This window comes from Dromiciops gliroides, chromosome 2 (genome assembly GCF_019393635.1).
Source record: "Dromiciops gliroides isolate mDroGli1 chromosome 2, mDroGli1.pri, whole genome shotgun sequence".
Taxonomy (NCBI): Eukaryota; Metazoa; Chordata; class Mammalia; order Microbiotheria; family Microbiotheriidae; genus Dromiciops; species Dromiciops gliroides.
In genome coordinates, this window is record NC_057862.1 from 397,903,648 (window position 1) to 397,924,007 (window position 20,360).

Consider the following 20,360-nt stretch of genomic DNA (forward strand, 5'->3'; position numbering starts at 1 on the left):
ATGTAAACCTCATACATGACATTACATCTCAGCTCTGGGGCCCCTCATTTCACCATTCTCTATTCCCCAGTTTCCTTCACAGAGGGGGATTTACTCTCCCCTCTCCTGTCACCCCTGCATTCAAGCTGAAGGGCTAGCCCATACTTGGGCAGAAGAGATGAGAGAAGAGAAATGAGGAACCCAACAGTTGTATTTAGGGTCTGGGAGTGGATGAATTGAGCTCTCCCTATATCCTGGGAGCAGTTAGGAATAGGGAAGGATGGGATGAATATTTCAGAGATTCATAAACAGATCTTTGGGGGGAATGGGTAGGAGGGAAGTTGGGAAGCTTGTTACTTAGAAACTTGGCATCTCTTTCATCTCCTAACTCTTAAAAAAGCAACCTAAAGCAAGTCTAAAAAGGAAAGAGAGAAACATGACCTTATCATTCCCCCAAACATACAACACAACAATATATAGAAAAAACATTGTCAGTTTATTTTCATTTACACATTTCAAAGGGAAAAAGTAGAAAAACACTCATGGTGCATGAACATATACAGATTCCTCTATCTACAGGCACAGGGAGGTGGGAACATCAGTGACAGCAGCTGCAACTCTCAGTCTGGGGGGCTTTGCAGACACAGCCCTGGGCACACTTGGCACATCCCACTGGGCAGCAGGAGCAGCAGCCTAAGAAGGAAAGACAGGAGATGAGCATGAGGGGTCCTGATCCAAGTACCCAAAGAGCCCACTCAGGGACCCCAGTGGGGAGTCAGAGAATGATCCCATGTGACCCAAACCTTTTAAGGGGTTATTTGGAAGATTTAGCTCCACTAGGAAATCAGCTACTTCCCTCCTAGCTATATTTCAAACAATCACCAACTATGTGCCTCTTAGAGTAGAACAGTGAAGGCATTCAGACCTTGGAGTCAGGAAGACCTGAGTTCAAATCCAACCTCAGATGCTTACTAGCCATGTGACCCTGAGCAAATCACTTAACCACTGTCTGCCTTAGTTTCCCCATCTGTAAAACTGAGAGAATAATAGCACCCATCTCCCAAAGTTGTCGTGAGGATAATATGAGATCATATTTGTAAAGCATTTTGGAAACCTACAAGCGCTGTACAAATGCTACCGGTGGTGGTGATGATGATGTTCTAGGCACTGGAGATATTAAGACTAAAGTGACATAGTTGAACCCCTATCCCCTACCTCCCTTCCTTCCTTCAGGCCTGCACAGACTTCTCTCTGATAAGGCCATCGCTGCTTAGTTCAGGAGATGGAAGATCCCTATCCCACCCTACCCATAGATTCCTAGTGCACTTACTTTTCTTACAAGAGGTGCAGGAGCATGATTTGCATTTGCAGGAGTCACCGCAGGTGCAAGAGCCACCTAGAAGGGGGGAGGGGTAGAGGTGGAAGCAGTTGTCAGCATCCAATCAGGGCGGTTTTAGGGACAATACAAAGATATGAGATTATCCTTTCCCTCCCATTCCCCAGTCTCCAGGCCCCTAAAATGAGGCAACAGCTCTTAGATCTTACAGTCATGCCCCAAGGGAGGACTGTTAATGGGCTGCACCTCTGCAGATCCCGGTACCCTGATCATCCCTCTCTAAAACCCAAGGAGCCCAGCAGTCAGTTTCTTCAACAAAAGAGTCCTTCTCCAACTTGCTCCTATCCCTGAGACCCCGATTATTAAGCACCTTTGTCATTTTTTCTCTAAGAAATGGAATTCAGGTCCTCCATTTTAGAACCAATCCAACCATCTTTTCCATGCTAATAGCAGCTTCCTTCCTCCCAGGCCTTTCCTTTTTAGATCAAATCAGTGCCAGGGCAGAGACCAGGCCCTGGCCCCTAAGGGGGCCTGAGAACCAAGGAACCCCTTACCATTTGCGCAGTCACAGTTGGGGTCCATTGCTGGTGGGTCTGGAGCACGTTTCTCTGGAGAATGGTCTGGAAGGCTTGAAGGATGAGTTGTGGAGGGATCTGTCCAGCTCCTCTCTTTATAGCAGAACCAGAGAATGAGTGCAAAGGCTCTGCCCCCTTCCTCCTAGCCCAAACCGAGCCTCTTGCACTCGGCCCTCCAACTTGGCTGAGTTATGGGCTCGGTGCCCAGGTTATGACTCAGAGGGAAATTCCCCGGAATCTAGGGGGCTGAGTGCAGATCTCTGGGGGCAGCTGCTGCCTCCTGGCCCAGAGGAGCTGTGTGCAAAGGTGGGAAGAGGCCCTGTAATCATACAGAACATCATGTACCCTTGTGTGTCCTCTGCTCCCAGCCAGCTTGTATTATTCCTTACCAGTAATGAGGAGCTAGTCTCCTTTTTCTTATTGGGAAAATTAGTTCAGCCCTTCCCATTCCCAAACTTCTTGTTGTGTCCTTGGCAGGGTGACCATTTGCCCTGTCAGGGCCCCTTTACAAAGTGACGCTCAGGCCTCTGTTCTCTGATGATTACCCGATGAACCCTCTGTGTTGAAGGTGTCAGCTCCCCAGCTTCTGCCTACTCTGTTGTCATTGCTCAGGCACCTGTGTTTATTGCCTGGTTAGGCAGAAAAGAGAGTTGAAGTGGGTGGATAGGGAGGGGGTAGAATAGGGGAGCAGAAATGTTCAGAGGTCCTAGAATGGGCTTGAACATTTTTTTAAAATAGTATTTTATTTTTTCCAATTATACATAAAGGCAATTTTTAACATTCATTTTTTACTAAATTTTGAATTCCAAATTTTTCTCCCTCCCTCCCCTCCCCTCTTCCTAAAATGGTAAGCAATTTGATATAGGTTATACATGTGCAATCTGGGCATGAATATTCTTTTTTTTTTTTTTTTTTGGGTGAGGCAATTGGGGTTAAGTGACTTGCTCAGGGTCACACAGCTAGTCAATGTCAAGTGTCTGAGGTCAGATTTCAACTCAGGTCCTCCTGACTCCAGGACTGGTGCTCTATCCACTTCGACACCTAGCTGCCCCTGGGCATGAATATTCTTAAAGAGACGGAGCTACAATGGATATGTCTGCTCTATACAAATGTAATGAATAACCTTAGGGGTTCTGTGGGAAGTACCGGTGGTTTAGCTACTTAGGCCATTCAGCCCAAATTCCTGGCTCCATTGTTAGACCCTTCCAGACCAGAAAGATCCAACCATCCATCCATTTAATAAATATTTGCCAGGGGCAGCTAGGTGGCGCAGTGGATAGAGCACTGGTTCTGGAGTCAGGAGGACCTGAGTTCAAATATGGCCTCAAACATGTGGCCATCTGGGTCCAGTGGACGACTAGAGATGGCTCCACACAGTGAAAGACTTTGGACTTTTTAAGCTGAGATCTTTCCTGGGTCTGTTTGTCTGAGGCAATATCCATTCAGTGATTAAGGCTAGGTAAGAAATGTGGCAAAGAGTGGCCTCAAAACAAACAAACAAACATACAAATCAATCTTCCACTTCCGCAGTTGCCACTGCGTCACCTAGCTGCCCCCAGGTCAATCTAAAGTTTAATAGTCCCTTGATTCCTCAATATGTCCATCCTGTTATCTGGTCATCTTTGGTTTTGCTTTTCACAGTAGAACCTTCTTCTGATTTATTTCAAGCCTGTGTCCTCTTAAACCTTGGTCCCTTGATGCCAAATCCTGTATTCTTTTCCCGAGTCCACGTATACCCTCCATTTAAGGAGAATGCCCAGGCAGGCCGACCCTTCATTTCCCACCCAGCTCCACTTCTCTGGACTCATGCTGCCTCTCTTACCCCAGCCAATCCTCCCCACCACTGCCATTTTCAGCTTCCTTTTGTGTGTTATCCTCCCCATTAGACTATAAGATCCCTAACCCTGACCCTTTCCTTGTTTCCCAGGACTTAGCACTGTGCCTGGTGCTTGGTAGACTCTTCATAATGTTTATTGACTGACTAACTGTACAATCTACTTCCATCAGTGCCCTCAACTCAAGCACGCTACAGAAATGCAGTTTTCTGTTGAGAGATTATTACCAAGCAGAAAGGGAGTGCTCAAACATCTCTCAGAAATTCAGACAGAGGATACGCCTTTCCACCCTAAAGATGGAGGCTAAGAGTAGGGGCGGGAGTGGAGGAATGGACAGGTGCATTGAGTAGTATTGAGGACACGCAGGATGACCTTTTCCAAACTTCTCTGTCACCACCACCACCCCATGCTCTCTATGTTGAGTTTTTAAGATTTCTGTCTCTAAGTTGATCTTTCTTCCTCTCCCTCTCCTTCTCTTTTCTTTCCCTCTCCATCTCCCCTCTTTGCTCTCTTCTTTCTCCTTTTCTTCTCTTTTCTCTCCCACCTTCCTCCTGTTTTCCCCCTTTTCCTCTCTCCCCCTTTCTTCTCTGTTTGCTCTCTTTTTCTATCTCTGTCTGTCTCTGTCTATTGGTCTCTGCTTGTCTCTCCATCGCTGTCTCTGTCCTTCGGGCTCCCCCCTCCAATCCCCCCATCTCTGTTTCTCACCCTTTCCTCTGTCTTTCCCACCCCCATCCCATGTCTCCTTCCCTCCTATCCTTGTGATCCTTTGTTGACATGAATTCCTAGCTACTTACTTGTAAAGGAACGGAAGTCAGCAGCCCTGGCAGTGTAGACAGTGTGTCATCAACACGCCGTCGGGAAAATACAAAGCATACCTTCCGGGAAGTTCAGAGTTAGGACACAGATTTCTTAATGTAGAACAGGAGGAGTCAAAAGCATCAAGATGGTGGGGGGAAAGTAGAAAGGGGAGAAAGGTTAAGGTTGTGTGCCTCCTAACAATTGCTCTCACCTTCTAGTGTGTTTTCTGCTGGTAGAAATATTGAAGAGAGTGACAAGACCAAAGGGCTGCTAAGAAAATCTCTGAAGGCTCAAATTGAATTGCCAGTGATCACACAGCTAGAAGTGTCAAGGCAGGATTTGAACCCAGACCCCTCTTAACAGCACATCCAATACACTTTCCATTATACCATGTTGCCTTGAATGAGGACAAATATTGATTTATTTTTTTTTAAAAGGAAAAGAAACTACTTTCCTTCCCACTCCCAACTTCCCTGCCCCAGGTCAATGTTACCTCATGTTAATCTTATTATTATTAATGATAGTGAAAGAGAGTGTGACAAAATGGCTTAGAAAGCTGGTCTCAAATCCAACAAGACCTAGGTTAAGGTGTTACCTTTAACACACCCTGCCTGGGTGATCCTGGGAAAGTCACATAACTTTTCCACACTCTAGACAACACTCTAAGAAAAGAAGTGGTTGGAAAGGTGCCAGTCTGAATTGGTGAAAAAAACAGGTCTTGGGGGCAGCTAGGTGGCACAGTGGATAGAGCACCAGCCCTGGATTCAGGAGTACCTGAGTTCAAATCCAGCCTCAGACACTTAACACTTACTAGCTGTGTGACCCTGGGCAAGTCACTTAACCCTTATTGCCCCACCTTCCCCCCCCCAAAAAAAAAATCTAAGAAAAAAAAAGAAAAGAAAACACAGGTCTTATCCCTGTCTCTTAATAGTGTAACTAGTGCTTCTGGATCACCTTTTCATCTCTTTTCATCTTCATTCCTACCAAGGGGTCAGCTGTATTCAATAGAGGAAGAAAGATAAAAATAACAGCTAACATTTTTATAGTGCCTTAAGATAAACCAATTGTTTTACACTGATTATTTCATTCAATCCTTACAGCAACTGTCTGAGGTAAGTGCTATTATTGTCCCCATTTCTGATGAAACTGGGGTTAAGAAGCTGAGATGTGCCTAAGGTCACATGTTGTTGTTGTTGTTGTTGTTGCTGCTGTTGCTGCTGTTGCTGTATGTCCTTTGTTCTCAAGAGGACCATGACATCGGGAGGTGATGTCATGACTTGCACTGAATTTAAGTGAGAGAGGGTTGTGCAAGGTCATCAACATCACTCTGTCCTCCAGGGCCATCTGGGTCTAGTGGTAAGATGTAGGTCAGGGTGACTGGAGATGGCCCCAGATGTTTAAGGCAATCAAGGTTAAGTGACTCATCCAGGGTCATATAGCTACTAAGTGTCTGAGGCAGGACTCAGATCCTCTAGACTCCAGGGGCAGTGCTCTATCCATTGCACCACCTAACTGCCCCTCTAAGGTCACATACATAAGAAGTAGCAACCCGGGGGCAGCTAGGTTGTGCAATGGATAAGGCACTAGCCTTGGATTCAGGAGGACCTGAGTTCAAACCCAGCCTCAGACACTTACTAGCTGTGTGACCCTGGGCAAGTCACTTAAACCCCATTGCCCTGCAAAAAAAAAAAAAAAAAAAGAAGTAGCAACCCAGTTCCTCTAACTCTAAAGCAAGTATTTTTTCCACTGTACCACATTATATCTCAAGCTTAATCATCACTAAACAATACATTAATTAAATTCTTACTTTGTGCCAGGCACTGTGCCAAGTAAACCCTGGGTATTAAAGCAAAAACAATCCCTGCCTTGCTTACATTCTAATGAGGAAGACATCATATAAATAAAAGATACATACAAAGTATGTTCAAGATACCTACAGAGTAGATGGAAGGCCCTAAAGATGGGGAAGGGGAAGGGAGGGAGGACACAGCATGGGAACGGCCTCCTGCAGAAGGGGACATTTAAGATGAGTCTTAAAGGAAGCCTGGGCTTCTGAGATGTGAGGGAGGAGAGCGGTCACCATATTGAAACAGGACATGAGTACTTTCCCTTCCAAATCTTTAGTGTCATCCTTGATTCATCCCTCTTCCTCCCTGCTCACACTCAATAATATGCCAAGTCTTGTTGAGTGTATCTTCCTAACATCAATAGAATCTATCTCCTTATTGCCTTTCATACAGTCACCAACTTGTTTTAGGCCTTATCACCTCTCACCTAAATTGCTGTGGTTTTCCTGCTTCCTGCCTCTCCTACATCCAGTCCCTCCTCCAAATAACCTCCAGAATTATCAGGGCACAGATCTGACCACATTTACCAACCAGCTCCAGAGCCTTTAGTGGCTCCCTAGCCTTTTTATTTCTGGGATAAACTGCAAATTCCTCAGCCTGGCATTTAAGACCATTCACAATCTGACTCCAGCTTCTCTTTCCATCCTTTCTATGCTGCTCCTCCTTCCATGCACTCGATCTTCCAATAAAACTGGACCTACAGCTTGTTGCCTGAACTTCCCTCTTCAAATCTTTATTTTCCTTTGCTGGCCCTGGGGAGTGATGTAGCACCTGCTTTGCCGGTGTTGCTGTGGAGACGAGAGACTCGAGCAGCCACTATCCCAGAGGTCACTTGCTAACGCTGAACTAGCTCTCAGAAGAGCTGGAGATTCTAGTCTCTGCTGTGGTACTAACTGTATGACCTTGGGAAAGTCACTTCCCTACTTGGTGGCTCAGTTTCCTCAACTGTAAAATAAAAACATTGCAACTAAGAATAGCTCATGACCCTTCTGCTTCTGATATCTTTGGGAATCTATGTTTGAAAGCCCTTTTCAGAACATTCCCTCCCTACTAAGGTCCCCAAAGTAGCACAACCCAAAGGGTTGTGGGTTCCTGTCCCTTTTCAGGGAATTCAGTGAGTGTATTTTAATTTTTTTTTTCAAAAAAATAGAAAATAAGTCTATAATATATGAAAATCTAGGTCTGTACAAATTCTTCTATTTACAGGCACAGTGAGACAGCCTAGTGACTGCTAAAATTGTCAGTCGGGTACCATAAGGGGGCAAGGAAAAGGCTGTACACAGGCCTGGACATATTTGGTTTTTTGTTTTGTTTTTGTGGGGCAATGAGGATTAAGTGACTTGCCCAGGGTCACACAGACACACACAGTGTCTGAGGCCAGATTTGAACTCAGGTCCTCCTGAATCCAGGGCCAGTGCTTTATCCACTGCACCACCTAGCTGCCTCCCAGGCATGGGCATATTTGACACATCTCATTAGACAGCTGGAGCAGCAAATAGGGCAGCTAGGTGGCACAGTGGATAGAGCACCAGGCCTGGAGTCAGGAAGATGTGAATTCAAATCACACCTCAGATACTTACTAGCTTGTATGACCCAGGGTAAGTCATTTAACCCCTTTTGTCTTTGTTTCCTCATCTGTGAAATGAGCTGGAGAAGGAAATGGCAAGCCACTCCTGTATCTGTGCCAAGAAAACCCCAAACGGGGTTACAAAGAGTCAGAGACTGAAATGACTGAACAACACCAATGCAGCAAAAAGCCTGAGAAGGAAAGATGAGTGGGAAAGGTCCTGGCCTGAGACCCAGCTTCAGGGATGCCATATAGATGAACCTCAGAGGCACAGGAGGGATGCTAGGGGACCTGGGCTCCTCATGGAAGATTTAGGGGACTTATAGCTTCTAGAACATGAATTCCCTCCCTCCTGCACTGACTATATATATTCCCAGGACTACACAGGCTCTTTTCTGATGGAATTTAGTTCGAGCTTTGGAAAGTATTCTACCCTCTCCTTGTGCCTCAACACCCCCCCCCCCATTTAACCTTTCTTGACAAAAACAGCTATACTACCCAGAAATGAGTTGTATGTGGTGGAGCCTGCCCACGTGGGAGAGAAGAGGACAGAACGTGATTGTTAGAGAAGAAGCAGGGCAGAGCTACAGGGTAGGGTTGGGATAAGAGATAAACATGTAGAATGCTTCTCTCCAGACTCTCCAGCCTTCAGCTCCTGCTCTCCAAGGTCACTGCCCAAGATCTTCCCAGTCTTGCCTTAATAAAGGATGGAATACACAGTGGATAAGCACCGGCCCTGGATTCAGGAGTTCCTGAGTTCAAATCCGGCCTCAGACACTTACTAGCTGTGTGACCCTGGGCAAGTCACTTAACCCCAATTGCCTCACCCAAAAAAAATAAATAAATAAAGGATGGAATGATCTGTTCCTCTGCCTTTCTCAGTTGCCCAGAAAAGCGCCTTCTTCTACCAGGAAGAACAACTCTAACACTAGTTGTCCCCCATTGCTAGAAGCTTCCCACCAGATCTAGTGACATTCAGACATGAAGACTTGATTTGCATGAAGACAAGAAGAAATAACCTGTAGCCATCTCACAGTTGTTGACTTGTTTACTGCTACTCTTAAAATCTTTCATAGTAGAATAGTTTAAAATCGGGAATTATTTGTAATGTGTAAAGTTGCTATACATATATATATATATATATATATATATATATATATATGGCAATATATATATATATGTATATATATATGTATGTATTTAAGTCTAACCATTGAACTACACAGAATTAAGCTTTTTTTTGGGGGGGGAATGGGGGTTAAGTGACTTGCCCAGGGTCACACAGCTAGTAAGTGTCAAGTGTCTGAGGTCGGATTTGAACTCAGGTACTCCTGAATCCAGGGCTGGTGCTTTATCCACCAGAATTAAGCTTTGATCTAATTACTTAACTCTGGTAAAGCAGGCCATGACCCATCTTGCATTTTGGCTTGCTGGCCTACACTGAAGAAAAGAAAAAAGCAGCTATTCTTCAACTCTACTCCTTATCTGATAAGCTTCTGAGGTATGAGTGGAAAGTTTTGTGTATGGAGTGCAGCACATTTGACTGAATTAAGAACACCTGATTGATAATTGATTGGTTTTGTTTCAAGTTAAAAAAAAATCCTAATATTGTTTTAAGGTATTATGTTTCTGGGGCAGCTAGGTGGTGCAGTGGATAGAGCACCAGCCCTGGATTCAGGAGTACCTGAGTTCAAATCTGGCCTCAGACACTTAACACTTACTAGCTGTGTGACCCTGGACAAGTCACTTAACCCCAATTGCCTCACACACAAAAAAAGAAAGAAATCTCCAAAGGTATTATGTTTCTAAATTTTCTTATAATGTATAAGTCGGTGAGCAATTGTATCAACTTGACATGCACTCTTGTCACCTTAAGTCCTTTTTGATTTTTTTGCCCGGGACTCTTTAAAATTTTTGTTTAAGTCTGTTCCATCTAGGCTCAAGGCTTCAACCTCATGGCAGCTACAGCCAGCGCCTATACATCTCCTCTCACCCTCTGGACCTCACATCTCCTCAAACTCTGCGGATCAGGACTTTCCCACTTCCCCCCTTCCCCTCTCCCCCCTTGTGATTTCTTTGACCAAGCTCAGCATGAAGCAATTACAGAAGAAGAATCTTCACCCCTTTCCTTATATAGAGAGAAGTGGGGAATGTTATGGGCTGGAGTACCTCATTTGAATGGGTCTGGGTACCTCAGAAGTTTTCTGGGGTAAATCAAAGAACCTTCTCCTTGAGAAACTAAACTAAAGGAAAGACACACCTAAAGAGATAAATGGCTCCGGATTGGGATTGAGCTAGCTCTAGGACCACCACCCTTCATTCCAGTCTCCCCCACCCCTCAGGGAGATAAGATCAGGTGTGGCTGCTGCCTTTGGGGCATGAGGAAGACCGAGATGGCTTGAGAGATCCAGAGCCGCTCCTCACCCAACTTCCCACCTAAATAAACTATTATTTTATTCTAATTAGATTTGTGTGCAAGAGGGTGTAATTCTTTAAAGAGGAATTCCTAAGGACTCCTATCCCAAACCCTCATCAATTTCCCCCATAACACACGGTAAAGCTTTATTTGTGAGTCTCTGTGTCGCTGAAGCAGAACAGAAGAAAGGGGTCGGGGTGGGGGGAAGGAACTAGTTCTTTGTTGTTTCATTTCAAAACAAATCCACCCCTCCCCCAATCCCTTACCTTTTCCCCATCTTGTGCCCACAGCCCTTTCTCCTCCCAGTGACAGGCTCCTGTATGGACAATGAGGCTGAGCCCAGCATACTAGGAGCAGAGGCAGGCCCCTTGGCCCCTGACAGCCCCCGGTCCAGGAATCCCTTTCCCACTTATACTGTAAAACCACAGTTGGGGAGCATTTCGGCTAGGTGTCAGGCTATTCTCTTTGAAGGGCTGACTGGACGATTGAAAGCAAGTCAATAAATAATTCAACCATGTCCTTTCCTTACCAGCAGGAGGGTAACCCTGCGGGAAGGCCACCATCCTGCACAAAGCCCCACACTGGGGGCTGACTTGTGGGCTCAGTGCACAGGACTGAGCCGAGTGCACCTCACCTCTGCTGTGGCTTCCCACCCAGTGCAAGCTGTGTGCAAAGACGACAACCCCAGCTCCTTCCCCATCCATGTGACTCAACATGATTAAAAACTGGGAGCTTCTGGGGCAGCTAGGTGGGGCAGTTTATAAAGCACTGGCCCTGGATTCAGGAGTACCTGAGTTCAAATCCAGCCTCAGACACTTGACACTTATTAGCTGTGTGACCCTGGGCAAGTCACTTAACCCCCAATGCCCTGCAAAAAAAAAAAAAAGGGGGAGCTTCTGGTTCCTTCTCCTTTGGAGTTTATGAAAAACTTAGACTTTCCCATTCCCTGAATTCTTCTTCTTCTTCTGGTGAGGCAATTGGGATTGACTTGCCCAGGGTCACACAGCTAGTAAGTGTTAAGTGTCTGAGACTGTCCCATTCTTCTTATTGGTTCCTTCTCCCTCTAGATAAATCATGGTCATAAAAATTTTTAAGAAAAAACTTCAGGGCTCCTCCCCCTCCCCCTTTCCCCCCATTTTCTGCAGCCAGACACTTGCTCTCAAGTTATGTAAAGCTTCCTGCCACTAGGAAGTTCATACTAATTCACTGTGTGAATGGACACTAATTCAAGCTTCCCCCTCCCAAGACCAGTTAGTTGTATTTTGTACAGGGCTGACAGAGAGAGATCAATCAGTACTTAACTCAAATAAATGAATCACTAACAACAAAATTTTAGACACTGGGACCAGTGTCATTGTCAAAATTTTAGCCACTGGGGAGACAGAACTAGTCTGAGAGGCCAGGATTCCCTGCCCTCTCAATCTTCCTCGCTTCCTTCAAAGACCTCCTGAAACAACCATACTCCTGGAAGATGAGAGAATGTGAAAGGTGGGAATAACCTCAGATAGCATCCTATAAAACACCATTGTTTTACAGAAGTGGGAAACGAAGCCCCAGGGAAGTGACTTATCCAAGGTCACACAGCCAATGAGAGGCATATTCTGTGTGGAAACCAGGTATCTTGACTCTTAAATTCCCTTCATCGAGATGTCTGTGTTACAGAGAACTCCTAGCTGTCTTATGTAGTCTCCAATGAGGGGCCTGCTGACTAGCCTCCCTCTTTGATGTTCTAAAGATAATTAATCCCCTCTGCATGTATTGAGCCTGAGGGTCAACTGTTGACATTAATTATGTCTTCCTTGGCCTCATCTCTTCCACCTAATAAGCAAACATAACTTTAGTTTGTGCTTCTCCATTACCCCAATTATACGTAGGCATAAAAGAATGTGGGACTTGAAAATTTTCTCCACAGGCTCTGTCTTGTGAAGTGGGGAGAGTGTCTGGTAAAACCCTGGAAGACTCAACCCTGCTGGCCAACTTTGCTGGCTGAAGCCAGCCCTGGGCAAGGATGCCACAGGGAGTCCTAACATGAAGATTTAGAAGAGAAGAGCACTAGTTTCCATCTCAGAGAAGAGACCATCCTATAGGGCCTGGAGACAGAAAGCACTTTAGAGGTTGTCAAATACATGGCCTTCAATCTACAGATGAGGAAACTGAGGCCCAGAGAGGTAAAATAACTTTCCTAAGGTCACATAGATAAGCCCCAGTCAGGGATTCAAACCCTGGTCTCCATATTTAATGCTTCTTCCTTTTAGGGGCAACCTGATCTAATTAAGACTTGATGTAGGTATTGTTTGACCTAAGTCATGCTACTGATGCAATTAGACCTTCTACTTCAGATAATTTACTAGCTATCTGATCCTGTGGAATTCACAACCTCTCAGGGCCCATTTCCTTATCTGAAAAATGAGGGAGTTGAACTTGATCCCTAGGGTCACTTCCATTTCTAAAGCTATGGATCTTATCATCTTAATCTACATTCAAATGATGATTGGATTCTACTCCCAACTTTCCCGCTGAATACCTAGGGACCTAGTTAGGACCAAGAATCATAACTTTAGAGTTGGAGGGAAACTCCAATTTCATCTAGTCCAGCCCCTTTATTTTATAGGTGGGGATACTAGGACCCATAAATGACTTGTCCAAGGTCACACAGGTAGTAAGTGTCAGTGAAAATTCTAAACCCAGCTTACCTGACTCCAAGGTCATCATTCTTTGGGCAAGTCACTTCTCTCTAACTCTTCCTCTGGAAAAGGAAGGATTGAACTAATTTTTTTTCTTTTTTAAATTCCTCTTTTTGAAAAATATGCCTGACTTTAATATATCACAACCAAATATAATTCAAAGGATCACAGAATTTTACCTCAGCAGCCATCTAGTCCCACCCATACACACACAAAAGAATCCTCTCTATAACATACCCAACAGATGGTCATCCATCTTTTCTTGAAGACTTGTAAAGAGAGGGAATTTGTATTTTATATCTTCTTTAGTTATAGAATGGATGAATGCCATAGTAGCTATAGCATCTTTCTCAGGATAATATTGCTTTGGAATACTCCAAAGGATCACCCTTTGCACAGCCATCCATCCTTTGCCCCAAGTTCCTATTGTCTACAAATTCCATGCACTATAAATCTAATATAATACTAGAGAACACTCAAGAGACTGTAGGAAAAAGACCTGCTTTAATAAGTTCTGGATTCAAGCTCCTTAGAGGAGGCATGGTGTAGCAGACAGGGTGTTGTTGGCACTAGAGTCTTTGGTAGCTAGGTTGAAGTCTCACCTCTAGTATTCATTAGCCGTGGGACCCTGAACAAGTTGGACCAAACATTCTATGAGATGCCTTCAATCTATAACTAACAATTCAGTCTAGAAGATTCCATTTCTATCAAGTGTTAACCTGTAAATTAAGGAAAACAATCAATATGGGAGAAACAAGCTCTTTAATTGGGGCAGAGTAACTATAGCTCGTGGTATTGCAAAGCTTGGAAGCTAGGAATGAATACCCAAAGATGAGAACTGAGGACAGGGTTTTTAATGGGGTAACAGAACAAAAGGGAACCCTTCCCCCCCCAAAAAAAAAACTGCTCCAAAGTATAGATGCTACTTAACTCTAAATAGAAATTACTTTATATTATGTAAAAGAGTCCATCTACATTAAGTCCAGGGAGTAAGGTGGGGAAACATTGGGAGGGGATAGGGAGGTGGGGAGAGGTCCATAAGTCCATCAGGAGCCTGGAAATGACAAAAGATTGGGTAGCCCCAGGCAATTCACCTGCCTGGGTAGGGGGGACTGGGTGGGGATCAGTCAGTTCTCAGTAATTTGTAGTTATCACAAGGCATTCCCAACTTTTTTGCCCAAAGCTTAGTCAAATTGTCTATTTCTGACACAGTCCCATTATAGAGATGTAATAGGTGGTATAAGAACAAAATGGTTTTGGGAGTCAACCCCCAAGATTATCCAAACCCCCCAAGATTATCCAAAAAAAGGGCTTAGGTGTCTATTTCCCAAACCCCCAGGGTAGAGCCACATTCTCTGTGGGTAATCCTTAATTCTCTCTAGAACTGTTTACTTAACTGTTAAATGAGAATAATACTGATCCTACAAGCTATCATACAGGTTTGTTGAGTTGGGGGGGAAAAAGAAAGTTTGTAAACTGATGTGAATTAATATTCTCCAAATAGAAGAGGACAAGAAATGTAAAGGTATTTATCAAGTTTATTTTAATTCATACATTTCATAGAAAAACATTAGAAGACATCCATGGCGTATGAAAATAAAATTTAGGTCCGTACAAATTCTTCTATTTACAGGCAAAGGGATGTGGGAACGTCAATGGTAACAGCTACAACTCTTAGTCTGGGGGGCTTTGCAGACACAGCCCTGAGCACACTTGGCACATCCTGCTGGGCAACAGGAGCAGCAGCCTAAGAAGGAAAGAGATGAGTGTGAAGGGCTCTGACCTGAGACTCTGTCGGAGCCCAGCCCCAGGGATGTATATGGGGATGGGTTTCAGAAGCAAGAAAAGGAAGTCAGCTTACCATGTTTCCTCATGGGACATTTAGGGGACTTTGTACCACTAGGAAATGATCCCACTGGACCTCCTTCCCTCCCTGACCCCTTTTCTTCCACCCAGGGCTACACAGGAATCTCTTTGGTAGGACGGGGTCTCTTTTAGTTCAACCCACAGAAAGTCTTTCCCCTTCCATACCCCAACCCTGCAAATACTCACTTTTCTTGGAGGAGGTGCACTGGCACGACCTGCATTTGCAGGAGCCTGAACAGGTGCAAGAGCCACCTGGAGGAGAGAATGGAAGAGAATGCATGGCCATATCCCTGGGACAAACTTACGAGTAGGTGCCAGACCTGAGATCTTCCCAGAAAAGCATCTTCTCCCCTCAGAAACCATAGAACCCCAAACCCTCAATCTAACTGTTCCCCATGACAAGACTGTCCCATTACCCACTCCCTGCCCCCTTCCTAAGGAAGCCCCTTTCTAGATGGAACCCTAAAACCTGTCCTTGGTTCAAAAAAGCGCTGCCCCATTCCTAGGGCCATGACTGTTAGGCATATTTCTGGTCCAGAGCTTTAGTTCCAAAAGGCAGAGAAGGAAAGGATGAAAAGTTTACCAGTGCTTCTTTTTAAAACAAAACTGGGGTAGCTAGGTGGCGCAGTGGATAGAGCACCAGCCCTGGAGTCAGGAGGACCTGAGTTCAAATTCGGCCTCAGACACTTAACACTTACTAGCTGCGTGACCTTGGGCAAGTCACTTAACCCCAATTGCCTCACAAACAAAAACAAACAAAAAACCAACCCAACCTCCCTGCCTCTGATTACTGTTTTCTCCCCAGCCAACAATCCTGTCCCCAAAACCAAGACTGAGCTGTCCCAGCACCGGCAGAGCGTACCTCGCCGGTGGGGATTTCCAGAACCCAGGAGTCCCTTACCATTCTCGCAGTTACATTTGGGGTCCATGGCTGGCAGGTAAATATCAGACGCGCAGTTGTCACAGGAGAAGGATGTTGTGGAGGGGAGAGTCGCGCCTTCTCATTTATGGGGAAAAGACCAGGAGAGCGAGTGCAAAGGCGCCGCCCCTTCTCTCCCGGCTCCTCCCCTCTGCCCAAGGCCAGCCTCCGGCACTCAGCCCCTGGGTGGTGCTGAATCATGGGCTGACCTCAGGTTTGGTTACGGGTGCAAATTTCTCAGAATTCTGATACTGAGTGCAGATTCTGGGGCACCCGGGCACCTGAGGGACTGTGTGCAGAGCCAGTACGTGCTGCTGGCCTCGATACTATCCCCTGCCCCCACATCACCAGATCAGCTCCTTGCCCCCCCCTCCCCCGCCCACCTTAGTCCTTCCTAGGCTAAGAACGATAAATCCAGCCTTTCTTCCTAGCAGGGAGGTCGCTCCTCTTTCCCCTAACTTCCACGTATGACCAGGTTCACATCTTTACCTTCCCCATGTTTTCTGATGACCCTTCAATGGGGAGGGGGTGCCTCTTGTCCATCTAAGAGATTTTGCTGGATCCACTCCGTTAACTGCTAAGAGGGTGGGGAAGGGGCAGGGTTTAGAAGCCTACGCGGCAGGAAATAACTGGAATTCTGTGAAAGGTGGGGTGGACAAGAATTCTCTTAGGTGGTCCTTGAAGTTGGGAAGGAAAGGGAATAAGCATTTCTTTTCCATTTAATTTTTTTCTCGATTACATGAAAATAAAGAATTTCTAACATTTGTTTTTAACATTTTTGAATTCCAAATTCTCTCTATCCCAGTCTTCCCTGCTCTTTGAAAAGGCAAGCAGTTTGATATAGATTATATATGTATTGTCATGCAAAATATTTCCATATTTGCCATGTTATAAAAGAACAGACCAAAACCCACCAAAAATAATAAAGAAAGTTTAAAAATTTTTCCTCAACCAACATTCGGACTCCATCCATTCTTTCTCTGAAGGTGGATGGCACTTTTCATCATAAATCCTTCAGAATTGTATTGCATCATTGCATTGCTGGGACTAGCCAAGTCATTCGCAATCCATCATCAGTACAATATTGCTGTTACTATGTACAATGTTCTGGTTACGTTCATTTCTCTTTGCATCAGTTCATATGTTTGCCCAAGGTTTTCTGAAAGCATCTTGCTCATCATTTTCTTATAGCACAATAATAAATATTTATATAGCACCTACTGTGTGCCAGATACTGTGAAGCACTTAAAGCTTGGTCAGGCATTGCAGATCACCAGTCATTTTGACTTTTGTCTTGCAACTGGAGTTTGATGACTCTAGAAGAGCAGGAGGCTAACCTTTGTGCAACACTGCCTCACTTAAATCCAATTCACACGTGAATCATTGGTCCTCTAAAAATGAAGGCTGAACAACAACAAGAAAATAGGTCTTATTATTATCCCCATTTTACAGTTTAGGAAACTGAGGCAGATAGAGGTTAAATGACTTGTCCAGGGCTTAGCAGCTAGTAAGTGTCTGAAGTTGGATTTGAACTAGAGATTCAGGGATCTATTCATTGAAGATGGTGTTCAGAGCCAATTGTGCAAGAGCTGTTGGTTTTCCTGATGTCTTTTTTTTTTTTTGTGGGGCAATGAGGGTTAAGTGACTTGCCCAGGGTCACACAGCTAGTAAGTGTCAAGTGTCTGAGGCTGGATTTGAACTCAGGTCCTCCTGAGTTCCTCCTGATATCTTTCATCCTGACTGAAGGGGCTTCTCATCTTTGGTCAGTATCATTTTTTTCTCTAGACTGATAGCAAAACTCTTCCCTCAGTGTCAGCAGTCTCAAATTGGGGCCACTTTGTCCCCTGTAGCTCAGTCCTCTTTTCCCCTAGGAAAACCAACATTCCTTTCTTCATTCCATTCATTTAAAATTTATTGAGTATGTCCTGGTGCAAGGCCCTGTACTAGTACTATAAAGGAGACAGAGGAAAAAGGATCATTTGCCCTCAAGGAGTTCAGAGCCGAGTAGAGAGGAGCAGATGTGTGCAGAAATTGATCTTTAAGGCCCCTTCCAATGGTAATATTCTATGATCTCCTAGAGCAGAAAGAGAGGCAACGTGGCATAGGCTGGATTCGGAGTCACAAGACCTCAATTCAATCTGTGGGAACTTCAGAAAACCCCAAATCTGGGTTTCAGTTTCTCCATCTGTAAAATGGGGTTGGACTAGATCCCAGCTTCTCAAACCGTGGGTCGCAACCCCATGTGGGGTCTTGTAACTGAACGAGGGGCAAAAGGTTATTTATACCTATTTTGTATACCTATTTTATATACCTGGGGTTGAGTAAAAATTTCTCAGGTGAAGAGGGCTTGCAAACGGAAAAAGTTTAAGAAGCCCTGGCCTAGATCATAGACAACCACTGTAGCTCCTTCCATTTCTAAATCTATGATCCCAAGTTCATATTAGAGGTAGAAACAAAGTGGGATGAGAATTTAGAAGAAGGTTATCAGATTTAGGGATTAGGGGAATGGGGTTGTAGGGAGGAAGGGTGAGGAAGGGGAGACACTTTGTCCCATTGCACCTACCCCAGAAATCAGGAACTAGATCTGAATCTGGATTTCTCTTACTTGAGGGCCTTATTTTATGAAATACACATTCTGGTCCTGGGTTTTTGTGCAATTTAGCATTGATGTGTAAAACTATATGTGGTCACCTATTTATTGTCCCAAGTGTAGGGAAAATTAGCTGGGGTTCCCAATATAGTGCTATTTATAAATTAGAAGCTTTAGCACCAGTTTTGGTATTAAGCATTTATTAAAGCATACCAAATATTAGTAAAGAGAGAACACCTGAGTCAGAAAATTAGGAAAAAGCCTATCTAGCCTAGAGCTTCAGCCTGGCCTGCTTCTTCCTCCAAGTCCTTCACCACAACCCTGTTTGAGAGCCAAACTGAGAGTGGAAGCTTACTCTGGGTCCCGAGGACACTGCTTCAGGCTAATTGGCTAGCATCACCCAAATCCATTGGTTCACTGGACTTGAGGATGGTCCATGAGCAGAATGTGTAGAGGTCATAGTTCAGAGAACACACCCCATGAGAGTCAGGCCTTCAGGTGGGTGTGGTTTCAATCAAGTTAACTCCAAGTGAGTCAATCAGAAAAGTCAATCCAATCAATCTTAATATAATCTTCTGGAACAAGGGGGTCTCTGGGCGTTCCAAAACCCATTATTTTCTCACAGCATCTGATTGTATTCTCTACTGTTTTCTAAATGCCATCTGTAGGTGAATCTCATTTTCTTAGCAAGATTGAAAGTTCTTTGAGGACAGGGATGACATCTTAATCGGACTGTATCTCTACAATGGCACTCACAGTGCTAGGCATATTTCTTCCCCACTGGGCCTATGAATTGATTGGTATTGGAAACTTGGTGAGTTCTACCATTGCAGGTCAACACCTACCTTGCAATTTATAGTCCTAAAGAGTTGTCTGAGGACAATGAGAGATTAAGTGATTACTCCAAGGTCACTCAGCCAAGAGGTACCAGAGGCCCATATCTTACTGACTACAAGGCCAGCTCCTCATGTGCTATACTACACGTTGTCTCTCCCTGGGCACATAGCAGGTATCTAAAAATAGTGAATGGAATATTGAGAGTGAGGCAGCATCTATCCGGGGTAATTCAGTCCCACACACATTCATTAAATACCTACTATGTGCAAGGCTTATCCAAGGCATCAGGGATACAAGAAGAAACACAGGCCCTTCTCTCAAAGGGTTGACAAATGTACTTTGGGAAGGATAAGTACAAAAATTTGACAAATAGAATGAAATAAGTGCAAAAGTTAGATGTTCTTTTTTTAATGGGGGAAAAAAGATCACTTTCACTCTGTAGTGGGGGGAATCAGGCTGAGAGGCTTGTGTGATGGAGATGGCATTTGACTTAGGCTTTGAAGGGAGGAAAGGACTTCAGCAGGTAGAGGTCACTCCAGGCATGGGGGGCTGGTATGAGCAGAGACATCAAAACAATACTTTCTGTCAAAACCTGAGAAAGTCTGTGGATGGTAGGGGGTGGGGAGAGAGAAAGCTGAGAGAACCCTTGACTCAGAGAGGAATCTTCTTTTGTTCTCAGTCTAATCTCCATGAATGCCTCCCGTTCAGGGAAACGAGAGTTGAGATTCACTATTAAGAAGTTACTTTAACAAAGGGGCAGATTACTGACATCTTTATGAAATGCAGGGGAAGATAGTAATAGTTAACATTTATGCAGCATTTAAGGTTTGCAAAGCATTTTGAAAGAGGTGAGAGTGACTTGCTGAGAGTTATTATAATTGCTGTATCAGGGGCAGCTAGGTGGCACAGTAGATAGAGCACCGGCCTTGGAGTCAGGAGTACCTGAGTTCAAATCCGGCCTCAGACACTTAACACTTACTAGCTGTATGACCCTGGGCAAGTCACTTAACCCCAAATGCCTCACTTTAAAAAAAAATTAAAAAATAATTGCTGTATCTATTATGTCAACTAGAAGCCTCTAAAAGTCTTCCACCTCACGGAAGGAAGCTTT

General features: G+C 44.6%; 2 protein-coding genes across 2 annotated transcripts; both read right to left on the reverse strand.

Moving 5' to 3' along the window:
* Nucleotides 1–454: 454 nt before the first annotated feature.
* On the reverse strand, nucleotides 455–2,022 carry LOC122743702 (metallothionein-1E-like). The gene is made up of 3 exons (XM_043988826.1): nucleotides 1,870–2,022; nucleotides 1,310–1,375; nucleotides 455–672 (listed from the first exon to the last, which is right to left on the reverse strand). Exons 1-3 carry the CDS (start codon nucleotides 1,895–1,897, stop codon nucleotides 578–580), a joined length of 189 nt encoding a protein of 62 aa, XP_043844761.1. The 5' UTR covers nucleotides 1,898–2,022; the 3' UTR covers nucleotides 455–577.
* Nucleotides 2,023–14,557: 12,535 nt separating this feature from the next.
* On the reverse strand, nucleotides 14,558–15,919 carry LOC122742321 (metallothionein-1E-like). Its single transcript, XM_043986489.1, has 3 exons — nucleotides 15,805–15,919; nucleotides 15,090–15,155; nucleotides 14,558–14,784 (listed from the first exon to the last, which is right to left on the reverse strand). Exons 1-3 carry the CDS (start codon nucleotides 15,830–15,832, stop codon nucleotides 14,690–14,692), a joined length of 189 nt encoding a protein of 62 aa, XP_043842424.1. The 5' UTR covers nucleotides 15,833–15,919; the 3' UTR covers nucleotides 14,558–14,689.
* Nucleotides 15,920–20,360: the final 4,441 nt, after the last annotated feature.